The sequence below is a fragment of the Microcaecilia unicolor genome, chromosome 2 (assembly GCF_901765095.1).
Source record: "Microcaecilia unicolor chromosome 2, aMicUni1.1, whole genome shotgun sequence".
NCBI lineage: Eukaryota > Metazoa > Chordata > Amphibia > Gymnophiona > Siphonopidae > Microcaecilia > Microcaecilia unicolor.
Genome location: NC_044032.1, coordinates 94,482,259 through 94,507,296, shown reverse-complemented (window position 1 = coordinate 94,507,296; position 25,038 = coordinate 94,482,259). Strand labels below are relative to the sequence as shown.

At 43.3% G+C, this 25,038-nt stretch overlaps 2 protein-coding genes across 3 annotated transcripts in view; one reads left to right on the top strand and one right to left on the bottom strand.

Moving 5' to 3' along the window:
- The window catches only part of PLPP1 (phospholipid phosphatase 1), a 208,083-nt gene extending 200,590 nt beyond the window's left edge, over positions 1-7,493 (top strand). For both annotated transcript variants that reach the window (XM_030193128.1, XM_030193129.1), the window contains exons 5-6: positions 412-588; positions 6,992-7,493. In XM_030193128.1, coding sequence (XP_030048988.1) covers positions 412-588; positions 6,992-7,117 — 303 coding nt within the window. In that variant the 3' untranslated portion in view covers positions 7,118-7,493. The remainder of the gene's footprint in view (positions 1-411; positions 589-6,991) is intronic.
- Positions 7,494-7,579: 86 nt separating this feature from the next.
- MTREX (Mtr4 exosome RNA helicase) overlaps positions 7,580-25,038 on the bottom strand; it is a 427,098-nt gene continuing 409,639 nt past the window's right edge. Inside the window, 2 exon segments of the mRNA XM_030193130.1 lie at positions 7,580-7,666; positions 10,893-10,997. Coding sequence (XP_030048990.1) covers positions 7,614-7,666; positions 10,893-10,997 — 158 coding nt within the window. The 3' untranslated portion in view covers positions 7,580-7,613.

Genomic DNA, 25,038 nt, shown 5'->3' with positions numbered 1-25,038 from the left:
TTAGACTCAGTCTTTGAAATATTGCTCCCCTGTTCTGAGGAGATATTTTTCAATTTAAAACCTTAAGCCTTTGCTATTGCTCCAATATATGTATAAACAGATTGCAGGTGCAGTGGACTCCTAGGCCTTTTTTTTTTTTTGGGGGGGGGGGGGGGGGAGGGAGCTATCAGGTTGGTAAAATGAATAGAGTGCTCATTCCATACAGGCTGCCATCAAACTATTCCTTTGTGATCCAGCATACTTACAATTATATATTGTAATATGGACATAATTAGGATTTTTCTTTGAGCTTGAGGAGCATTTTTTTTTAGTTGGTAAGACTGCGGCTGAAGGAGTCCATAATCCTACATTTCAACAAGGTTGTTTTTACAAGCTGCTCTAATAGTGGTTTTTTCTTTTTCCCCCTTTTAGCTGTATCTTCAGTCCAGGATGAAAGGAGACTGGGCCAGGCTGGTCCGCCCCACAGTTCAATTTGCTCTTATCGCAGTTGCAGTTTATGTAGGTCTCTCGCGTGTTTCTGACTACAAACACCATTGGAGTGATGTACTCACTGGACTGATACAGGGAGCCATAGTAGCTGTGCTGATTGTAAGTACCTCATTTGGAGTGTGCAGTTTTAAAAAGGGTGCTGCATGACATTGTGCATCTCTTTGCAAAGCTATATCTATTTACAATACAAAACAGAAAAAGGTACTATATGAATAGCAATGATTGCAAAAGCCAAAGGGTCTGCTCTTTCCAAAAATAAAGGCGAGAACAGAGGGAGAAAGGTGACTACGCCCAAGAGATTAGATGGCCCCGATCTCCCACAATCTTCCTATGAAATACCCTGCGTGACTTTCCTCATTCCGTTCTCTTGTGATACTGCCAGAACTGCAAGCCCTATGTCAACCCATACAGTTCACAGCAACAGTTTTTGGGGGTGGGGGTGGGGAGAATGCAGCCCAAAGCACTGCTGCTCTCCTTTTGCTCCTGCCAACTGATCAGTGGTGGGCTAAAGGTTCTGGGGAGCTTGTGAAATTAGAGGGGCTGAGGTGGTTGTATGTAGGGGTTGACTGGCATTTACTAAGAAAACTTGAGAAGTATTTAGGAAGGACAGATACGTAGTGGGTCCCTGGCAATTCAAAGCCAATGGGATACCTCAAATGCCAGAGGAAAAAAAAAAAGTTAAGTTGCTTACCTTTAACTGGTGTTTTATTAGGATAGCAGGATACAAGTTCTCACAGATAGGTGACTTGCAGCCTTATTTTCGAAAGTGACGGGCGCCCATATTTCAACCCAAATTGGGAGATGGACGCCCAAATCGGTATAATCGAAAGCCGATTTTGGGCGTCTTCAACTGCACTCCGTTGCGGGAACGAACAAAGTTGACAGGGGCGTGTTTATCGGCCAAGGAGAGATGGGCGCCTTCGGCTGATAATTGAAAAAAAAGGGCGGCAGAAGCGAGAATTTGGGTCGCTTTTGCTGGACTCTTTTTTTCACAACCCAAGTCCCAAAAAAGTGCCCCACCTGGCCAGATGACCACTGGAGGGAATTGGGTATGACCTCCCCTGACTCCCCCATGGTCACTAACCCCCTCTCACCACAAAAAATAACTTTAAAAACTTTTTTTGATAGCCTGTATGCCAGCCTCAAATGTCATACCCAGCTCCATCACAGCAGTATGCAGGTCCCTGGAGCAGTTGTTAGTGGGTGCAGTGGACATCAGGCAGGCGGACCCAGGCCCATCCCCCCCTACCTGTTCCACTTGTGCTGGTTAATGTTGAGCCCTCCAACCCCCCCCCCCCCCCAAAGCCACTGTACCCACATGTAGGTGCCCCCCTGCACCCCTTAGGGTGTAGACTATGGGCAGTGGGTGTAGGTAATGGTGTAGACTTATGGGCAGTGGGTTTTGGGGGGGATTTGTGGGGGCTCAGCACACAAGGTAAGGGAGCCATGCACCTGGGAGCTATTTTAATTTTTTTTTTAATTTGTAAAAGTGTCCCCTAGGGTGCCCAGTTGGTGTCCTGGCATGTGAGGGGGGCCAGTGCACTACGAATCCTGGCCCCTCCCACGACCCAATGCCTTGGATTTGTTTGTTTTTGAGCTGGGTGCCTTTGGTTTCCATTATTGCTGAAAACCGATAGCGCCCAGCTCAAAAACGCCCAAATCCTAGGCTTTTGCCCCGCACAACCCGTATTATCGAAAAAATACGGTTTGTCCCGCCCCTTCGCATGGCCACCCACAGAGATGGGCACCCACTGTCGATTATGCCCCTCTTTGTCCAACAGACCCTCCCACATGGTAAACTGTTACAAAGTTGAACAAATTTGTAGATGTCTCATCAGATGTAGTTAAGTGTTCCCTCTGATTTTACAATTTTGTGAGTGGATGTGCTCTAAACATTAGGTATAAAGTTTTGCAAGTGAGTGGTACAGCAGCCCTGTCCTCTTCCCCACAAGCTGTTGTTGCTTTAGTACCACCACTTACTGCTCCCACCAGGTGCCCAAGCTTTTTGTCTATCCCTTCTTACTTCTCTCTAGCTTCTCTCATGATAGGTACTCCACTCCATTTTCTTCTTTTCCAGTTTCCCATTCCACAATTTCCATCCCTTTCACCTGTTTCCTCTATCTCCACATCATATACCTCCATTTCCATTCTAATCCCTTACCACCAATAGCTTATTATTTCTCTTTATCATCACTCACACTTTACCTCCTTTCCTCAGCCTTAGCATCTATTACCTTGTCACCTTCTCCTTGCATCCCCTCCCTGCATTTCAAATCTGCCTCCTTGAAGAAAGAGAAACACTAATTTTCTCCTGTAATAAGCAAAATACAAACATAAAAAATTGCATTGGCATCTTGACATTCCAGTCATTAAAGACTGAAAATGAAATGCTTATTTGTTCACATACCTTGTCTGGACTCCCCCCCCCCCCCCCCCCCTTACCTTGTCTGGACATATAAGCTATAGCCAACTACAGCAGTAAAAATATTCACACAGTACAAATTATGGCATACTATGCTACATTACAATGTCAACACAATACACAATAAAACATTTTAATAGATAGCAAAGGGTATAAATGTATAGCTAGAATAACAGGAGTAATTTAAAGAAAATTGCAAATGAGATCAGAAAGGTGCTTGAAGCATCCAGGAGCTGGAACTCGAAAAAGGCGCAACAGACAATGGGATAGTCAATCTAAAATTTAATAAATAGATTTTTGTGAAGCAGTGGTGCAAAATGGCTCTGACTCAACATGGCACCATGTTTTGGCACAACAGTGCCTGCCTCAGGAGTCTAACAAATATAGGTATAACTGAGTAGAACTGGGTAGCAGTGTTGAGTGCTGTCTGAAGGTCTTGAAAAAGACCATGCACAAAAGATTTAATGCACCTTTCAAAACAGTGTGATAATCCAGCAATGAGAATGATTGATTGTAGTGCAAAGGCGTGTGCAATGTGATGCAGGTAAATATTCCTTACTGAAACGATTGTGCAGAAAAGGTTTTGAGTCAGAGCCATTTTGCACCACTGCTTCATAAAAAACTTTTTATTAAATTTTGGTTTGACTATCCCATTGTCTGTTGAGCCTTTTTCCATTTCTGCTCCAGGGTGCTTCTGCTCTTCAAGGTATTATTTTGTGTTCAGTTACCTTGTGGTTCAGAAAGTTGCTTAAATATTATCATAACTTCTTCCTTTAAAGGCCTGGTTAAAGAGCCAAGCTATCACCTGCTTCCTGAAGTAGATTGTGTTAAGCAAAGTCTTTCAGGCAGTGCATTGTTAGAGGTCTCTTTTCTACTTTCTAGCTGTTGCTGTTCTCTGAAGTCCATTTTCCTCCTAGCTTTGTTCTTCCTTAAAATTTAGAACTGATATTTTTCTCCCTCTCTTTTCTTCTCTAGCATACCCCTTACACACACACACACACACACACACACACACACAGATAGGCAGTGGAATGGAGTGGGCCATGGTCTTACCAGCTTTTTTTTTTGTTCCACATAGCATTAGCAACTGGAGAACTTGAGAGTCAAGTGCAGAATTTGGTTTGTTTTAGAGCTTGACCGAAACCAAACCTGTGACCAAAATTGGCTGCTCTGTGTCAGAAGAAATCAAAGCCAAAAATGAAACAGCCCCTCAGGACCCAGCCACAGCTCTCCCCTCTCAAGCCCTTTCCCCGGCAGTACTCTCCTGGCCCCCCCCCTAATCTAAGTTACTCCCAGTCTCTGCTCAGTCACCCCCACCCAATCTCCCCAGTTCCTGCAGTGATCTAAATAATGGCCCTCTAGGGCAATAACATTTTCTCCATTTAACTATTATAAAAACGGCAATTGTGCTCAACAGCTGAAGTATATACTAATGGTTCTCAATCCATACAATGGAGGCACTGCATGCAAATGTCTCTCATGCATATTCATTGTGGGTATCCTGAAAACCAGACTGGCTTGGTTTGTCCCGAGGACCAGGTTGAGAACTCCTGCCTCAAAATCACCTAACATTAAAACTGAATTGACCTGTCATAAGTTAAGGTTAAAATCTGAGGATTCATCTCCCCTCGCCATAGATCAGCACAGCAGGTATAGTAATTACCAGTACGTTCAGCAGTGTTGCCACACTGTCTCCAGTCCTCCCCCTTGATGAAGTTGTGCAGATGCAAACATGATAAAATGTCCTTTCTCTTCTTACCATGTGGAGCCAAGTCTTGTGGCTGAAGCTGATCTCATAGTTTCCACCATGAGACTTTGCTCCACATGGCAGGAAGAGAGAGGACAGATCAGCATGTTTGCTACTGCATGACTTCAAAGGAGAAGATTTGGAGATAGCATGGCAACATTATGGAAAGTACTGGCAAGAACAACTGACCTGTGGAGGTTGAGGGGGAACAAGTAGTAGTGACCCTCAGTCTCATTAAAATATATGGCACTTATTTAATTTTCAGCTTAAAATTTTGTATGCCCTGCACATAAATTGGACACTCTTATATTCAATTTTTGGCAATAATTTCTTGATTTACACATAGGGTAGTTTGTTTTTGCCTGCATTTGTCAAGTGATGTTATTGATTAAATTATTGTTATTTATTGACTGGAATAAGCCTGTATCTATTGTGCTCGTCCACAGCTCTAACCAGAGAAGTATTTTAAATAATGGTACTACTATATGAAAGACCTAAAACAAAGTGAAAAAATATGGCAAAAGGTATGTTCACAGTTTCTGAACTTACCATTTTTCCCACTTCCTCCTTACTGTAAGACTGACCCTGTGGTAGCAGAAGCTGACATGCACATGAAGCATGCTGGAGGTGGTGACGGCCTACAAACAGAGATGGAATCTGAAGCCCGCAGAGGAAATGAATCTGCTGGCTGTGCATCTCTCTTCAAGGGAACAGGGGCTAGTCAAGTTACAGAAAGGCAAAAGCACATAGACTTAGGACAGCATCCTGAATGGTTCCTGATGGGAGATGCCTGGCATTGCTTTGTTTTATTTTAAATTATTTGCGGTACTTACCTTTCAGATTCTCCTGCTGGGTTTTTCTTCCCATTAGGGACAACTCCCTTGTCCTTCTTTCTCTCCTTTTTAAACTTCCCACCCTAGACAACATGTACTGGAGCACTTGTTCTGCCACTTGTAAGGAAATGCTTTGGTACTGATCATTATGAGGTGGGGGAGGAAGATAGTCACAGTGACTTTCTCTCTCCCTGCCCATGGCTGAGCACAGCAGACTCAAACTACAATCTGTTGTACTACATTGTCCACAGGAATAAGAGGAGCCAAATTTCCTGCCACAGCTTGTTTGTTCCAGAAGAATGCTACTGTCCTAGCACTCTGTAAGGCTTATATCAGAAAATGTGGTGCCTACTTGCAGACTTTATTTACTAAAAGCAAATATGCTTACAGATTGTTGCATACTGAAAGTGTGCACACACAGGATCCCCCTCAAAGACACATTCACGGTGAAGAAGAAAAGGGAGTAGTGATATAACAGATTATCAAAACTACAACCTAACTTGAATTCTCAGTCATGTAGTTCAATCCAGTACATATACCGTATATACTCAAATATAAGCCCATCTGAATATAAGCAGTGATAACATTTTTCCCCTAAGGGGGAAAAGTTTTACTTATTTATTTGGGATTTTGCTCACACCTTTTCAGTAGAGTAGCTCAAGGTGAGTTACAGTCAGGTACACTAGGTAGTTCCTTGTCAGGCTCACAATCCAAGTTGGTACCTGAGGCAATGAAGGGTTAAGTGACTTGCCCAAGATCACAAGGTACAGCAGTGGGATTTGAATCGGCCACTTCTGGATATCAAGCTTGGTGCTCTAACCTCTAGGCCACTTCTTCACTCCATGTTAACTTGAATATAAGCTGAGAGCTTATATTCAAGTATTCCTCTCCCATGGTGACCGACATTTCTCTCCCTCTTCCTCCTCCTCCCACAATGGATACTTTCCTCTCTCTCTTCTTCCCTCCCCTGCCAGTGACTGGCACATCTTTCTTTCCCTCCCTCCCCTGCCGGTGACTGGCACATCTTTTTTCCCCTCTCTCCCCTGCCGGTGACGTGTGTGTGGTGGTGGGGGACACAAGACATGCTGGTCACAGCGCTAGGGGGAGGAGAAGTGCTTACTGGACTATAAGCAGATATCCCAACTTTTGGGCCCCCAAAAAACACCTTATAGTTGAGTATCTATGGTACTGATTTATATAAATGGTGTCACGTTTATTTTAGCATAGCCTCCTGTTAAACCTTCCACATACCTTCTTTCAGCAGCAGCATGATCCATTAATAATACATGGTATTTCAGCCTACAAGTGGACACATTTGTGTACAGTTTGAAGGCATGACATCTTTTGATAAGGACTGCCAAATATGTATATACGTAAATGAGCTTTTGAGATCATACAAGTCCTTTTTGTTTATGGCTAGATAGCCTCCTTGTAGTGTGTTATCATATCTGAAGAAGTAGGTCTAATAAATCATCCTAATATATGTGTATTTTCATTTAGGTTGTTTATGTGTCGGATTTCTTCAAGGTGAGGTGTATATTTAATGACAAACCGGAGGACTCACATACCACTTTGCGAGAGACATCAACTAACGGAAGTCACTATGGATCTAACCACCAGCCATAAAGGACTGAAGTTACAATCCTGAGCAGAGCTCTCTGCTTTCTCAGAGAATGTTTCACAAAAGAAAAAAGTCTTCTTGTGTTAAAAATATATTATATTTAAATGCCTTTAATGGACTGCTGCTGCTATACCTCTTAAATGCCCACTTTACTTGTATATAGCAACAATGACCACCAGTATGTACATGCAATAGCTTTAAAATCTTGTGCTTTTAAGCATCCATCACCTATACAAACACATTACTCAAGTATTCATCCTGTAAATTTTTTTTTATTAAAATAATGCAGTAATGCCTTTCTGTACAAACATTAGAATGTGTAATGTACTTGCTCCACCGAGTACAGATTCGTCCCATGAACATTAAAATGTTTACAGCGAATACCGGACTTGGATAACTTCTTAAAAATCAAGTAAAAGAAGTATAAAACAGATACTGATTCTGGCCTGCTGCCTAACATCTGCAAACTTTCACCAGCCACAGACCTTCCTCACGTCTTCCTCAAAGATAAAGGCTTGCAGCAAACACGATATCTCTCTTGATTTTTGTAATTCCTACCCAAAAAGAAGGACAACAAAAGACATCAGGGCTAAAATCAAGACCTAAATTGCCAACATAAAATCTACAGTGTGGGATCAGAATCATGTCCATTATGAGCAACTCAAGGTTGGGGGGAGGGGGTTCCTTCATATCAGGCAACAGTCAGACGTTTGAAATACTGAATAAATATGTACAGCTGCTTAGTGTCATAATAATTTGCAGATGGATTACTTAAGAGGACGCTCCTGTAACAGATATGTTTACTCCCCCCCCCCCCCCCCCCGAAAAAAACATGAAACCAGATAATTTGCACCTCCTAGAACAGGTGTGGGCAACCTGTGGCCTGTCATTGAATTTTATGCAGCCTGTGAAAATATGGGAAGTATACACAGAAATCATCATTAACCAGAGTTTTGGCAATTTTTAAATATCGTATTTTGCAAATATTTTCATATAATGTCCACTTTAGCAGTTTGTTTCCATCATTTTTAGTTAAATTCTTACTCATCACAGAAGGTACACTTCTGGCTCCAACATAATGTTGCAGCCTGCCAGGGACAATATTGACATTCACGTAGCCCTCTGTGAATAAAGGTTGCCCACCCCTGTCCTAGAACAATGGCTCCTAGTCAGTTTTTTTTTTTTAACCATATCCACAATGAACATGAATGAAATGAATCTGAATGCAATGGAGGTGAGTATGCTTATTTATCTTACGTACATTTTTTGTGCATATCCTGAAAAGTGAAAAGGTGGGTAAGCACTGATGTGGAACTAGAAGATGCAGTTGGGTAATATCCAAAATCCGTCAAAATAAAAAAAACATTTTGAACTTTATCCAGAACACACTATATTTGATCGGATGCATGTATGGAGTAAACTGGTAAATAGAAAAGTATATTATCCATGTACAATGACTAACAATTCTTAAACTCTTGTGGATAATATATGGTTGGATAACCTGAACAGCAGCAGGATATTTCTAGAAGTATCCAGAAAACTGCGTGTACGTCTATTGGACAGATGGTAGCAGATGCAAAAAACCCCCCAATGAATTAGCACAGGTCTGAATTTTATGAGCAATAGCACCAATTGTCAAAGCCTGGATAAAGTGATTAAAATAAATTATGCTCTAACTGCATTTTCAGCATGATGGACCTTGTGCTCTTGGAAGACTATACATGATAAGGATGAGTGAGACTAAGTGGCAAACAGCCCTTGTGAACAAAGATTTGGGCACCTGTTTACTAAGCCGTGTTATAGGCGCGTTAGCATTTTTAACACACGTTAACCATGTATGCACATTAACAGTGTACGGGCCTACAATATCCTTATAGGCGCCTACACATTTAGTGCGTGTGCTAATTGTAGGTGCGTTAAAAAAGCTAATGCGCCTTAGTAAATAGTGCCCTTAGTGTGCTAATATAATTAAGCCACATGTAGCCAAACAATGAATTGCAACTTGTTACACGGTAGGATTGTGCATGCGTTTGAAACATGGGAAATGTCAGACATATCCTATTCTCAAAAGGAAACAAAGAGAACCCCCCCCACCCCCATGAAATTGCGTTTTTTTCCCATATGTCATCCATACTACACACTCTTCCCAAAGAATGTGCCCTCCTTCAAAACAGCAGGCACGTTTGATGACATTGCTCCAGTAATGGGGCAGAAAAAAAAAAAAGCCAGGAAAACCCTGGACAAAACAAACATTCCTGTAAACGACATGGAAAATCACCCAAAATGAAAATGTTCTGGCTGCTGCTCCTACTATACTGTTGTCTTAACAATGAAAGAAATAGTAGATAAAGCAATGTTAAAAATGAGAAAATATCATGCTCATGCACTTATTTTAGAGTCAGGAATGCATTCAGTTAAAGTCTAGCAACTTTTAAACATTCCTTCTGAAGAAGACTAGCAACAGCCTCATCCTAAAAGTGCATTCAAAATCAGCATTAAAATTTTGTGCATGAATATAAAATCTGGTTCAATTCTAACTTTACTTCCAATGCAATCAACTAGTTACATGTAAAAAGCAGCAAATTAAAAAACAAAACCCTCCCCTCCCCCACCAAACCACAGTACTAAACCAGCTGCTGTAATGTGTTTAATTCTATATTAACTTTATTTTCAATTTGACTTCACTTCCATTTTCATGTCAGTGTTATTTATACTGGAGGTAAAGTCAATTCATAACTTTACCTTGATGCTCTCTAGGCCAGGGACCTCTTGGCCCAGGCTCCATGCATAGGGAGGCTCTTGATCAGACAAGCTTCCCCCTAACCCCCCCCCCAAAAAAAAAACAAACAAACAAACAAACAAACAAACTCTGGCCTTACCAGTGGACCAATAATACCTACCCCTGTCCCAGGGAAGTGTTCTCAGTCATTTTCTTCAGTGGGTGCCATCTTGGAAAATAATATCAGCTGAGTTTAACCTGACATCATGGATGTATGTCAGACTGCTATTTTCAAAGATAATGCCAGCAAAAGAGGATGATCTTGAGGACTCTCTTATGGGTCAGGATAAGTATTAGTGGTCCATTGTGGATGGAAGGAGGGCAGGGATTTGGCGGCTCTTTGGCTGGTATTCTCCCTGTATCAGGTGCCAGGCCCAGGGACCAAAAATTTCACTTCACATCTAGAATTTAGTGTTAGTTTAGTACTCATTTTTTGTGTGCACTGCAATACTTGTTGCATTGAAAATGACTTCTGGCCTAGCACACAGTGGTTAACTGCTGTATTGAGATAAGGGCTTAGTGTGCTAGTATAGTTCAGCCACATACCTGCACAGATAAACAACGGAATTGAAACGCTGAAAAACTTGTAGAAACAGACTAAAAATGAAGACTTATTGAGCATATTAACAAATTTATCACATTTACCATAAATGTATACAGTGCTAAAAATGAGTACTAAATACAAATCCCATGAAAGTGTCTGGAAAACTAAAAAGCTGAAATACCAAAGAAATAACTATAAAATAGTGTGGACAGATGTTATTAGAAATGTTTTTTGTGGTTCTATTCTACAGCTGCCAAAATGTAGTACAATATATTTTAATATCTTTAATTCTCTTTTCCCAAGATGGAAGTAATGTAGTAGCTGTGTTAGTCCACTTTTAAAGGTATTTATTACCCAAGATGGAAGTAATTTTTGGAGATGGGCCTTAACTACATGCTAAAATACTTATATCCATTTTAGATAGATGCAATAAAAGATGTTTGTTTGAGGTGCATACCTTCTGCAAATTTATTTTCCAGTTCTGTATTTCCGATGGCTTTTGCTGCTTGACACATCTGTCGAAGCAATTCTTCTAGTCTCCTCATGCAGCGAATTATGCTTCCTGGATCAAAATGGAGAATAAATCTATTACCCAAAATGCAGCTACTACTTTTCGAACAGTCATAGCGGAAACTCTAATTAAACCAGCATTACGCCTGGTTTACCATCAGCACACGCATGAGCTTATGACTCACTAGGCACCTGGCTGTTCGGACTGGTTGTCAACATTATGGAGGCAGAACTCTTGGTCCCCAGCAAAAGAGGACTGACATGCTGACTAAGAAACAGTTAAGGCCTGGGTTCCTCAGGATAGGCTGGTGAATCGACTGATGTAAGAATTACCATACAAAGATTAAGTGTCAGGTCAACCTAAGGTCTAAATTATGAAAAACAGTCCCTTTCTTAGCAATTAGCAGAGTCTAAGGCTCTTTCTACTATGGCAGATTAATGCTTTGCCTTCTGAACCCCTGGGTTCATAACTCTGGATCGTGACCGAGCAGGATGATTTGAACTCCTCCATACACAAGTGCCTCCAAATTTTAAGAGTCTGTCAAGGTTTGCAGAACCAGATATGGAGACGGTGCTGCCTAGGAGGGTCCAGGGCATATGTTCATTTTCTTTCACCCCCATCAGTATGGCTAGAATTGAGTTGTGGCAGGTGCCTAGAAAACTGTATGAGTCAAGACACCACAAAGGATTAAAAAAAAATACAAAAACTTTTTTTTGGCATTAAAATCTGTGCATCAAAGCATACTGTAAAATAGTCCAATTTTAAAATCTTTGTACAAGTGTTTCTACATTAACTCCTGGACAGCTGTTGAAACTTCACACTAGATCTTAAACATGAAATTAGAATTAGTAGGGCTGCATTTTGATTAAAATTTTTAATCATGTGATTAAAGGAGGGGCATAGCCAACAGTCCATGAGGGATGGGCACATATTTTTTCCTCCCCCTCCATTAGGTATCACCTTGTCTGCAGCTCTCAATTCTTCCCTTCCCCCTGCCCCCCCAAAGTCCGGCATCTCTCAAGCCTCCCTCCCCCTCGTACCTGTCTGCGGCTTGCTCTTCCTCTCCCCTGCACACCCACAGTACAAAGTCTTCAATCTCTCTCCTCTCCCGGACCTGACCACGGGTCTCCCCCCCCTCCCCTGCAGTACCTTTTGAAACGGGAAGTCTTTGGCCCTGCAGGCCAGTGGCAGCCATACTGAAATGCTGCCTGCGGACTGCACTGGGCCTTTTGGCCCACCCCTTCCGATGCAACGTTCTGCTAAACACGTTGTGATTGGCTCAGGGACTTCCAGGTCTCTCAGCTTAGTGAAGCACTGCCAAAAAAAGATGTTTTTATTATTGCAGGGGGGGAAAGGCGGCCAAAATGGGCATTTTTTTGGATGGGCATCCTCAACTGCACTGTCCTCTGGATCGTTGTGCATCTGAGGGGGTAAGCAGCGCGGCGTCTTCGGGGGGTGGAGGGTGGGGATGACGGCCAAAATAGACGTTTTTATTATTGCACTGACAAGCACTTGACTTATTTTCCCCCCCGATTTTTTGTTTTTTTTTTTACTTTTGTAGCAGTTTTTCAATCCCACGCAGCCCCAACGAGAGGTACAGACCTCTATAGATTTTCCAGCGTTAAGGCAACCGGAAAAGGTTAGTGCATCTCATTACAATAGGGTTTCTACACAATTTGCTCATCTGCATTCCATTTTCGTTAGCTGCTACCGTTGTCGGAAAAAAGTCTTTAGTGCATGCCAGGGTTTACTACTTGCTCGTTAAGTTTAATGCATCTGGCCCTGAGAGGTGATGGAGCCAGTAATGTTGGGCAGAATGTGATTATTAATTGCGATTACATTTTAAAATTGTGGTTAATAATTAACACATTGAGGGGTTAACCATAATTAACTTGCAGCCCTAGAAATTTGGCATTACCAAACATAAGACAAAGTTTTATTTTGGAAATAGTTTCTAAATGTATACTGTTACCTGGGAGATATACTTATTTCAAGTATCCTTGAGAAGTAAGTAAGCGAGAGTGGTCTTCACTTATCATCTACTATGGTATGTGACCCTATCCAAAGGGTAGGAATGAAAACCAGTGAAATGTACTTAAATTCTAACTAGCAATCCCTGGCCATGTCTGAGCACAAACTAACTCTGCAGTGCTTTGTCTGAAATGTGCCAAAATTATTTAGAAATGGGAGAGACCACCAGATTCATTTCAGTAGAGACCTATGAAGAATTAAACAAACATTCTCCAGAGAAGTCACTATCTATTACACAGTTATCCTGACCCATTTCTAACGTCAAATAAAATACTGTAATCACTTGGAAAATAACAGGTATGAAACAGTGAATGTGCAGAACAGCACCACTTACAATTCATCTAAAAATCCCACCTCTCTAATATCTTTATAAAAAAACATTAGCAGAAATATCCAGCACTTCCTGGGGAAAAATACAGTAAGATGTGTTATGAACTATGTCAATTACACTAACAGCATATTTTACTGGAAATACTTTTATATATATTGCTTTAAGAAACTACCATAGCTAGTACCTTGCCTACAAACTACTACTACTTAACATTTCTAGAGCGCTACTAGGGTTACGCAGCACTGTACAATTTAACAAAGAGAGACAGTCCCTGCTCAAAGAGCTTACAATCTAATACTACTACTACTTAACATTTCTAGAGCGCTACTAGGGTTACGTAGCACTGTATTTATTGCTTGATAAACAATGAGAGTAAATTTTCAGCTGTGGCAATCGGCATTTACATTAATATGTATATTCTGCAGTGCTGAATGCACATGGGTAAATAATGCTGGTCACTGTCCTAGCTAAATGGTTAGTTTAGGCTGAATGCTGCTAGCTGGATTACACGGACACTTTATCCTCCCTAGTGACAGAGCAGTTACATATATTTTCAGCCCACTGTTATCCACTGAGTAGCTGAAAAACTACAGATCAGACAGTTATATATTTACCAGTAGCTGGTAAACTTTTAACTTCCTTTGAATACCGATCCAAATATCTTCAGTTTTTCTTCCCCATTTCAACTTCTGAAGTAGCACTATGCAGTTCAGAATGACTGAAACAACCGAATCTTAATATACAGTTTGACCCTGCCATTTTTTTAAAATAGATTACATTTCCCTTTGCCCCTGGCATGTGCTATCTTTTGGATTTGAATGGCATATTTATAGATATCAGCATTCTTGGTACATCTTCCCCCTTTACACAAGCTGCCAGTGTTGTTGATTCAATTACATTTCAAACAGAAATGAATCTCTCTATTTTTTAATTCAAATTTTCTTGTCAAACTGCTAAGCTGGATAAACCACAATCATCAACTCAGGATCAACAATGGCAGAACTTTTACAATGTTCCATAAGGATCCCCCTCTACCTAGTATCAAAAGCAAATTCCTCCCCCCACTCACCCTTCCCCTATCACCAGACTCCAATACCCACGGCCCATTGGTGCTATCCTATCCTATCTCCCCATCATTTCCTAGCTCCCAAGCTATGATTGTGCTTCCAGCTGATATAGGGACACCACACTTTCTCAAACTGAGTCAAGGAATCATTTCTTAAGGCAATGATCCTGAAAAGGAAATACACATCTCATACTGCAAGTTTCCAAAGTAATAAAGAATCTTCTTCTAAAACACAGCTATTTCCAAATAGAAGTGTAGCTAACTGGAAAAATAAGATGGGAGAGGTGGAAAAGCAGATAGATAAATGGAAGTGGAAATATGACAGATGGGGAGGAATTGGGGAAGATTAAAGCAGGTGCTAGGTAGATTGGATCCTTAGCATCTCAGAGATGGACAGAAGAAATCTGGCGACATTCCAGATGGAGGATGAGTTTGTAAAAGAAGACTAAACGGAGTGTCAGGGATAGAAGCAGTAGAATAGAGAAGTTGATTGTTGTACATATAGCAGCTGGATTGGGATGGAGGGCAGAGAGTGGGTGGGAAGGTTTAAATAAAGTTTATGCAAGCTTTAGAAGTTAAATGTTCGATGATAAAAGCAGATAAGTTGCAATGTTGGAACTGATTGTTGAATTGAGTGTTTCCAATACACATTTAAATATTGGGGGGGGAGAAAGACAGCCTCTCAGAGACCTAACCTGCACAGTTATGTGTCAAGCAGGAGAGACAGACTTGGAGCTTCATGTTAGCTGCAGTGGCAGGGCTGACCAGGTTGCTGACATGGAGAATCGCTGATCTGCTATGTAAGACTCAAAGAATATGCACAGGTAGTGCTGAATGTCTTGGATACAGGACAGTCTTGCTGCCTCACTGCAGTTTGTTTTTCCCCCTTTCCTTCCTAATACTGTGGTCAGACTTGGTTTCTTAAAATGTCCGAGGACGTTCTACTGGGTGTTAGTTTGGGGTTGGGAGGGCCTGCAATATGCAATGTGTATGGCAGAAAGGGGGAATAGTAGGGCTGGGGGGATATGTTTGGTGGTGGTTGCAGTTTGGGTTACTTTACATGATTTAAGGCGTGCACAAGTTCGAGTGCAAATGTCAAGGGTGGGTAGGCTGGGTGGTTGAGTTGGGCGGGGGGGGGGGGGGGTGTGGAGGGAGGTAGATATGGAGGAGTAAGAGGATGCAATGTGTGTGTGGGAGGGTTAGTTATCTATGGTCTAAAAAGCAAGTATGTGGGGGGGGGGTGGTGAGAGTTTGGGAGGTTTGTCATGAGTGTCAATGGTCCTGATTAGGTTCCCACCTGAAGGCACGTAATCAGGAGGGAGTACAGGCTAGTTCTGTGTTCTCTAAAGCTAGCAGTGGTGAAATGTGGGGGCAGGTGGAGAAGTAAGAGAGGGGGAATTGGGATAGTAGTCGGCACAGAATGAGGGTTGTTCTGATTAGTTGTTTGGGTGTGAAAGTTCAAAGCTAAAAAAAGTTTTGGCAGGCAAACACTGATAGGGATAGAGATGTTTCTTACTTTGCTGTACTGGATGAGCAGGTCGGGGGTGATGAACCCGGGGCCTATTGGAGGGCCCACTCATTATACAGCTTGGGTGATATGTTTTCGTAGGAGGTGGAAAAATGGGATTTCAGTTGCGAGTATCATTTTTGAATGTGAGGGTGTGCCAATGGATGCACTTTGGTAAGATCTTTGCAAAGATTTTTTATATCTATCTAAATAAAACAGGCCTCTATAACCCACAGACAGACCTGTTCTTACCCTCTTTATGGATCAATGAAGTATTCCCTAAGGATTGATATTCCACAATCATATTCATCCAATTATCACAGTTAGAAGACTAGTGTTGTTCTCAGCCTACATTGTTTTGCATCATAGTCTATCATCATCCAAGCTAATTTTAGAAAATTTGATAGTGTTTTGATAGATGCTGGGCTCGATGGACCTTTGGTCTTTCCCAGTATGGCAATACTTATGTACTTACTAGTAAAAAAGGCCCGTTTCTGACCCAAATGAAACGGGCGCTAGCAAGGTTTTCCTCATTGAGCAGTTGCTTGTGAGGTGCGATTCCCTCCCTCCCGGCACCATCCCACCCATGGCGATGCATCCGGCCGCAGCCATCCAACCCACCGTGCCCATCGCACCCACCTTCGCGTTGGTTTGGCGGCGGGGGACCCGGAACCCCGCCACCACAAGTCCTGTGTGCTGAGTACGGCGTCATCGTCGGCGTTGGTAGCTGTGCAGGGCGGAGTTCTGTGCGTCTGACGTCATGCACGTGCAGGACGTCAGACGCACAGAAGCCCTGCCTCCACAGGCTAGGAACGCCGAAGATGACGCTGTAGTGAGCAGACAGGGCTTGTGCTGGCGGGGTTTCGGGTCCCCCGCCGGCAAAGCAACGCAAAGGTGGGTGTCTCAGGAGGGGGTTGCTGCGGGGGGGGGGGGGGGTGCTGGAGGTCCTTGTGTTGAGCTGCAGCTTTAGGGGGGGGGGGGGTCAACCGTTTTTTTAGGTGATTTTTTTTTTCCTGCTTTCGATTTCATGACGTTTGACGCGAGGGCGGGGCACGAGTCTGTGGGGTGGTTTCACCACCATGAATCCACGAACCGTTCTGGGAGACTGACTGACTTCAGTGACGTCAGTGTCCTCAGAATGTTGAGGTTGCTTTTTATTACAGTAGATTAGGACTAGGGGGCATGTGATGAAGCTACAATGTAGTAAATTTAAAACGAATAGGAGAACGTTTTTCTTCACTCAACATGGAATTCGTTGCCAGAGAATGTGGTAAAGGCTGTTAGCTTAGCGGAGTTTAAAAAAGATTTGGATGGCTTCCTAAAGGAAAAGTCTATAGACCGTTATTAAATGGACTTGAGGAAAATCCACTATTTTTGGGATAAGCAGTATAAAATGTTTTGTACATTTTTGGGACCTTGCCGGGTATTTGTGACCTGGATTGGCCACGGTTGGAAAACAGGATGCTGGGCTCAATGGACCTTTGGTCTATCCCAGTATGGCAATACTTATGTCTCTGTATTTCTGCCCAATTAAAGCTAACCCTGCTCTAGGGCTGGATTTTAGATTTGATGCCCATAAGCAAGTCCAAACAGCAGATGTAAGACCTCGGGGGGTGGGGGTTGTGTTGGAATGGGCAGCGGATGTCACAGATCCCAAAGATTGCACAGCCAGAACAGGAGTTGATAAAAGCCACAGTAATTCCCCATTGAAAACAGGACATGCACATGGCCCTAAAGTAAGCAGTCTTTGATCTGGGTATGTTTGCATCTTCAAAATGTGGCACCTCAGTTAGTTGCCTATGCCTAAATCCAGGCCTGCCTTACTCAGATCATTTCTACAAGCACTAGCATAGGAGTTAGGGATAAGCTTGCTTACAGATCCATGTTTCCATACTCTCTTAGAGTGTCAAATAATCTGCTTGCACACATAGCTCTTCTGGATGATTGTTCCACAATCTAAGTGATAATACTGAAATACAGAAACAGAGAAAAATGAAGGCAGATAAAGATCATATGGCCTATCCAGTCTGCCACCCATGCCATCTACTCTCCTTTTCGCTCCCTTGCTCCAAACTCTCTTGAATTCAGATACAGTTTTTGGCTCCTCTACCTCCACCGGGGCTGTTCCATGAATTCACCACCCTTTCCGTGGAGAAATATTTCCTCAGGTTACTTCTGAGTTTATCTCCTTTCACCTTTATCCTATGCCATCTCATTCCAGAGTTTCCTTTCAATTGAAAGAGACTTGCCTCCTGTGTATTTATACCGCATAGGCAGTGGTGTGCAGGTAAATGTTTAACAACAGGCTCTCTCCCTGGTCCACCTCTGCGCCCCCTCCCCCCAAATTGCAGAGCTGGCTATAGCCGGGGAGAGAGCCTTGGGGGGTGGGGGGCAATGCATTACTCTCTCCAGGAAAAAAAAAATTAAATGATCCCAGGTTCCAATCTAATTCATGTTTAATGTGGGATAAAATGCCATAAATAAGTAAATAACTATAAACTTTTAATGTTGAGCACTTAATTCTCAAAGTAGACATATTCCAAACACTATAATGAAAATAAAATGATTTTTTCTACCTTTCTTGTCTGGTGACTTTGTTTTTCTGATCATGCTGGCCCAGTATCTGATTCTGCTGCTATCTGTCCTCTTAACTCCGTTTCCAGGGCTTCCTTTCCATTTATTTCTTTACTTTCCGCCTTTCTTCTTCATTTCTTGCCCTACATCCGTAAGTAAAAGCTGGGTCCTACTCCGCAGACTTGACTGTCCAGTGGATCTAGCTTCTGCCTATTTTCTTCATCCATGTGCAGTTTTACTCCTCTCTTCCTTTCCCCTCATCTCATCTCCTTCCTCACTCTTCCCTCCCCTCCATCCATGTCCAGCATTTCTTCTCTCTCCCTTCCCTCCCCTCCATCCATGTCCACCCAACCCTCCTCTCCCCTGCCCTTTCCTCCCCTCCATCCATGTCCAGCAACCCTCCTCTCCCCTGCCCTCCCCTCCATCCATCCATGTCCAGCAACCCTCCTCTCCATCCATCCATGTCCAACAACCCTTCTCTCCCCTGCCCTCCATCCACCCATGTCCAGCAACCCTCCTCTCCCCTGCCCTCCCCTCCATCCATCCATGCCTAGCAACTCTCCTCTCCCCCTCCATCCATCCATACCTAGCGATTCTCTTCTCTCCCCTGACCCCTCTTATCCATCCATACCCAGCGATTCTCTTCTCTCCCCCTGCTCCCCCTCCAGCCATCCAGACCCAGCGATTCTCTTCTCTCCCCTGCCCCCCTCCAGCCATCCAGACCCAGCGATTCTCTTCTCTCCCCTAACCCCCTCTATCCATCCAGACCCAGCGATTCTCTTTTCTCCCCTGCCCCCCACCATCCAGACCCAGCGATTCTCTTCTCTCCCCTGCTCCCTCCAGCCATCCATACTGAACGATTCTCCTCTCTCCCCTGATTACCTCCGTTGAAGCGGCCGCGTCATTGAAAGCCCTGCCCGTCTCTAGCCTTCCCTTCGTGAGTTCGTTGCCTCAGAGTGCTGCCCTCGTGGAAGAGGAAATGATGTCAGAAGGTGGGACTCTGAGGGAACAACTCATGAAGGAAGGCTAGAGACGGGCAGGGCTTTCAATGACGTGGCCACATCGTCGGAGGTAATAAAAACGATTTAAAACCCCCCAGGGTGGTGCAAGCAAACGAGGGCAGTGGTGGGTGGTGAGGTAAACGGGGGTAAGCATGGCTTGTGGCGCCCTCCTGCCATGCTTACCTCATTTACTGGAGCCGGCTCGACGTGCTGAACAACTGGCTCGCAAGGTCTTTAAAAAAATAACAACCGGCTCTTGTGAGCCGGTGCGAGCCGGCTCCAGCACACCATTGTGCATAGGTATTTAAACATCTCTATTATATTTCCCCTCTCCCACTTTTCTTCCAAAGTATACACATTAAGATCTTTATGTCTGTCCCCATATGCTTTATGACAAAGACCGCTGGCCTGACTCCATTCTGTTATATCCTTTTGGAGGTGCAGTCTACAAAATTATACACAGTATTCTAAATGAGGTCTCATCAGACTCTTATACAGAGGCATCATCACCTCCTTTTTCCTACTAACTGTTCCTCTCCCTATTCACCTATGCATCCTTCTAGCTTTTGACGTTGCCTTTTCTACCTGCTTGACCACTTTAAGATCATCACATAGAATCACAACTCTTTCATGCACAAAAATTCTTCACCCTCTAAACTGTACCATTCCCTTGGGTTTTTGCAGCTCAAATGCACGGTCCTGAATTTTTTCGCATTATATCTTAGCTGCCAAATTTTGGACCTTTCTTCAAGTTTCGTTAGGTCTTTCCCTCATGTTATCCACACCATTAGGTGTGTCTACCCTACTGCAGATCTCAATCATGCTATTTCTCCTCCCAGAATGTCAAAGATTTTTTTGTAACATGCATGACTGCTTACATATTTGGAAAGCTTTTCATTCAGGTTCCTTGGAACCAAACCATTTACGTACTTGTATACCAAAATAATGACAAACTTGCATCCTGCTTCAACTGGAAGCTAATGGAGTGTTTCATGATCAGTGAGAAATAGTTCCTCCCACTATCCGTGCTGTAGTCTTTTGCAGCATCTGTATCCTCAGTGCATTTAAGGGGGGTGGGGAGGCCTATATGCTTCATTACTGATGTGGTCATGACAGTTTTCTGTGAAAAAACTGCATGTGCAGAAGCTGTACCAGAGTGCATTAATCTCTTAAAATATGCATAACAACAATAAAAAATAATCAACCACTGCGGTTTCACATGTAATGGCTTTCCCTGTTCATCTTGAAAACAAACACATTACCACTACAAAATACCTTTCTGCTTGGCATATCTAAAAAGCTATTTAGACTATTACAAAGCTTTGTGGCATGCTGGGTGTGGACTAAATGGATCTTGTATGGTTATCTGCCCAAGACTGCAGAGTACAAATGAAAATGACTGACGTGGATAAGGGGAGAATCTTCCATGTGGTCCAAACAGGAATAGACGGGAATAAATAGGTCGACGGGATGGGCTGTTTTTCTTTCTTTCTTTTTTTTTTTTTTTAATTTCTTCTGTCATCTACTACATTAGTGTGCAATTCAACAGAAAAACAGAAGTACATAGTTAAAACTCCACAAAAATACATTTTTATTATTGTATATTCAGGAGAATGCTCTCTAGAGCAGATATATTAGGGTCTGTGAACATCTCTGCGGCCTTTAGTTCTGGCAGAGAAACACTATGATTTATGACGCCTGGAGCTGAGGCTGAAGAACCATTTTTCCTACTGAATCAGACTTTATGATGCAATCTGAATATGCTTGACTAATACACTCTATGCCTCCCTGTCGAATGCCACTGCATCTGTCTCTCACTGCTAACATGTGCCAGGTTAAGCATTAAGTTCTATCGGTTTTGGAGATCACTTTGAAGACTAGGTTCATTAAAGCTACTAAATACTTCAAGAGCTTTCTGTGCTTTATTACAAATAGACCTCACTAAGCAAGTTATTAAGTTATCAGCCTATCTTCTTCAGAGCTGACAATTCCTTCCATCACAAAAATCTGCAGGACATGACAAACCCAGGAAACACCTATATTTGAAAATAATGAGGTCAAATATTCAGTGTGGTTTAAGCAGGTAGGAGAGGGGTTTAAGCAGATAGGAGACATATCTTCACTCAAGTGATCTTAGAAAGCACTGTTCTTCATCCCCAGCATGTTCGCTGTTGCATTAGTGATTTACATACTTTCCATCTTAGTTGCAGTTTCACCCCACATGGCCTCTGCTGGAGCCCATTCCTGAGTCACATCTTCCAAAGCACCCTATTTGACACTAGCCCATTCTCAAGTTGAGACCTGTTCCACCTTCCCTCAAAAGAATACATAGATGAAACAGCATGCATTTGTATGTGCACTGTGTGTCGGTGCTCCCAGAGACACAGTCTGTGGAGCTGGGACTGAGTTATGATCTACAAGCCCGTTGTGTAAATGCGGTCTCAGTTCTCTTTTTCCGCGTGAGGTGTTTTTCCCTTATCCTCTCCTCATTCGCTCAGTTAGAGAGCTGTTTTCTGTACCTTCTGGCAATTTTTTTTCATCGTATAATTGGGCTCCTTTTATTGGAACTTTTTTTACCTTCTTTTAATTTTCTTAGAATTGTTTTGCCCAGGGTTTAAGTTTTATTATTTTTTCCATCGTCCTCAGGCCGCTTTCAGAGTCTCCACATGTCTCAAGGCCTCCTGCTGTGCAGGCCCCCTGGGACCGTTCATTGCTGGATCCGAAGATTCAACGTCATCCTCATTGGCACCAAGGAGCCTTGGTGAAATGCTTTGGGCGAAGGCCAAGAAGCATCGACATCGGTCACTCTCAACACATGGTGCCAGGAGCTCCAGAGCATTGAAGGATTTGGAACCTGAGAAGTTTTGGTGCCAGGAGGACCACTCCCCCTCCATACAGGAGGTACCGATGCGCCTGTCTCCTAGCAGCCGAGTTACTGCTCCTGTGTCGACCCCAGTGGTTCTGCAACCTGCACCTCAGCCGGCACCCCAGCTTTTCCCAGTCTCAGCCCTTGAAGAGCGCATCTGGGCCTTGCTCCATGAGCTGCTGGATGGCCTCATGCAATGGTGTGTATCGGTATCGGAGGTGCTTGCACCTACCCTACCTCCCCCTGGCTTTCAGCCTGCGGTGCAGCCACCACTGCTGGCACTCCCTCAACTTCAGTGGAGGAAGCTTTGCTGGAGTCAAGGCGGGAGTCGATACTGTTGTTTTTGGTGAGCCTGGTAGCTAGTGATTACCACTTGTGAGAAGGATATGGTCTAATTGTCTTCGGAAAAAGTGAAGATACTTACCTGTAGCAGGTATTCTCTAAGGACAGCAGGCTATTCATTCTCACATACCCTTCCCATCTCCCCTTGGAGTTGCTTTATGAATGCTTTTGTACTGTATGGGTGGTCCCACACTCTTGCAGTGGACAGGAAGGCACTAGTGCATGCTCAGTGGGGGTGTTAGTGTGTGTTCTTGGTATATATGATATTAAACTTCTCCACACCGGGCGACGTGGATGACATCACCCACACGTGAGAATGAATGGCCTGCCATCCACAGAGAATACCTGCTACAGGTAAGTATCTTTGATTTTCCATGGACAGCTGGATAAATAATCCACACACAGGTGACGTTGTGATGGCAATACAATTCTGATCTGCTCTCCTGAAGCCCAGAAACCTTTCTGGACATGGGTGATTGTTCCCATCTATGTGTCGGTGTGGTCTGCCCCCTCAGACCATTTTACACCTGTAAATGGTTTCAAATATCTTAAGTTGGAGGTTGATTTATTCTGCTGTCTGTGGAGAACCTCAGTAGTCTCAGCTCCAAGTATCCAAATACAGGTAACTAGCCTCATTTTCTCTATGGATAAGCAGGTTATAATCAGTTACTCCTGACACCCAAGGTGAGGGTGAAGGATAAGTGGCATTCAAAATGCTAATGAGCGACCCTTGCAACTCAGATGTTGCTGTGGTAGGTTAAAGTAAGTGATATAAGCACAAGCACGTGCATCTTGGCATTCGCACGATGCCGAGCATTGACACTGCTCGGTGCTGAGGATGACGTTGAACCCCACGAGTCCTCTGTGTCGGGTCTGATGCTGACTGGTCTTAGGGACCCTGCACAGTGGCCAACGTAGAGGCAGGTGGAGACACGCTTGATGCACACCCACTCCAGAGTCAGACATGGGTTTCACAGCCATGGGGACCAATGCCCCCGATGCCGGTGCACATGCTGATGATTTGGAGCGGGCCTCCAAAAATCTTCTCCCTTTGAGCCTCTCTGGACAGCTGGGTTCTTGTCTGCATACACAGGCCAAGAAGACAGATGGAAGGAGTATCCCAAACGCTAGAGGACACCAAGAATGGGTATGTGTTCCAGAGATGGTCTGATTGAACCCGAGCAGTGCTTGAAGCCACTGGGAACCTTTGATGACATGAAAAGAAAAACAGCCATGGCCAAATCAAATGACTCAATGGCGACGTCAAAAAGGGACAAAGCACCAGAGAAAAGACAGAGACAAAACTCTCAACTGGAGCTCAGCCCTAAGAGGGCCTACAGAGAATGAAAAAAAATCAAGGAAACTTAAAAGTGGGAAAAAACCTGACTAAACTGTAAAAGAAGAGAGAAAAAATATTCTAAAGGAAAATAAAATAAAACAGGAAAAAAAGACCCACAGGGAAGGCACTGGTATATCACACATTAGACACGGTGAGGAGCTGCGGATAAGGTGTCCTCTCCTTATGGTGGATGAAGGGAGACTGCTGGTCCTGTGCTCTTGTGGCGGGCATGAAGGCACTCATCTATGACAGTGGGGACACTAGCGCGTGCTCATAATGATATACACACTATTAAAGCGCTCTGTACCGGGTGACATGAAGAATAAGGCCTGGTTATCCCTGGAGAAACCCGTTACAGCTAAGTAACCTTGCTTTCCCCCCTCTCACCTGTGAGCTTGTATATGGTTTTTAAAAAAAAATTCTACACTTTCAAAACACAACCATGCTAAGTTTTTAACGTTTCAATTTTACTGTTTTTCTTTTATTTGGGCCTATTAGACATTAGTCTTAGTGTTGCCAGTCAGTGCTTCACAGATAAGTTACTTATGGACTGTTATCTAACAGTGCAGTCAGCTGTTTAATCGGTATTTCTTATGCAGCAGCATGTCAAGGAAAGGTTAAAGAAATTGAATGAGCAGTAATGATAGGAAGAACGCAAAATAAGGAAAGTGACTAAACAAAAATAATGTCTATAAAAAGGCAGCAGGAAACAAAGCAGGTGGAAAGTGATAGTTTATAGTAGGGCTCTCATAACATCTGGAGATTATTAAAAATAGCCAATTTATGAACAAGTGTAGAAGAGTGCATTTTATGACTGACCTGCATTTATGTGTGTGCGTGAGTATCTTGCAGTGGAACTGTAGTGAAATGTAAGCAGTTAGATGTGGGGGTGGGAGGAAATGGAGAAAGTATGGGTGCAAATAGTATGTGTAGGGGAGGAGTTGTGGGAAAGTGAGAGTAGCATGGGTCAGTGGAGGGTTGTCAGGAGATGGTAATAGGATTGAGTCGAGTGAGGGAGATGTGGTGGTAGTTGGG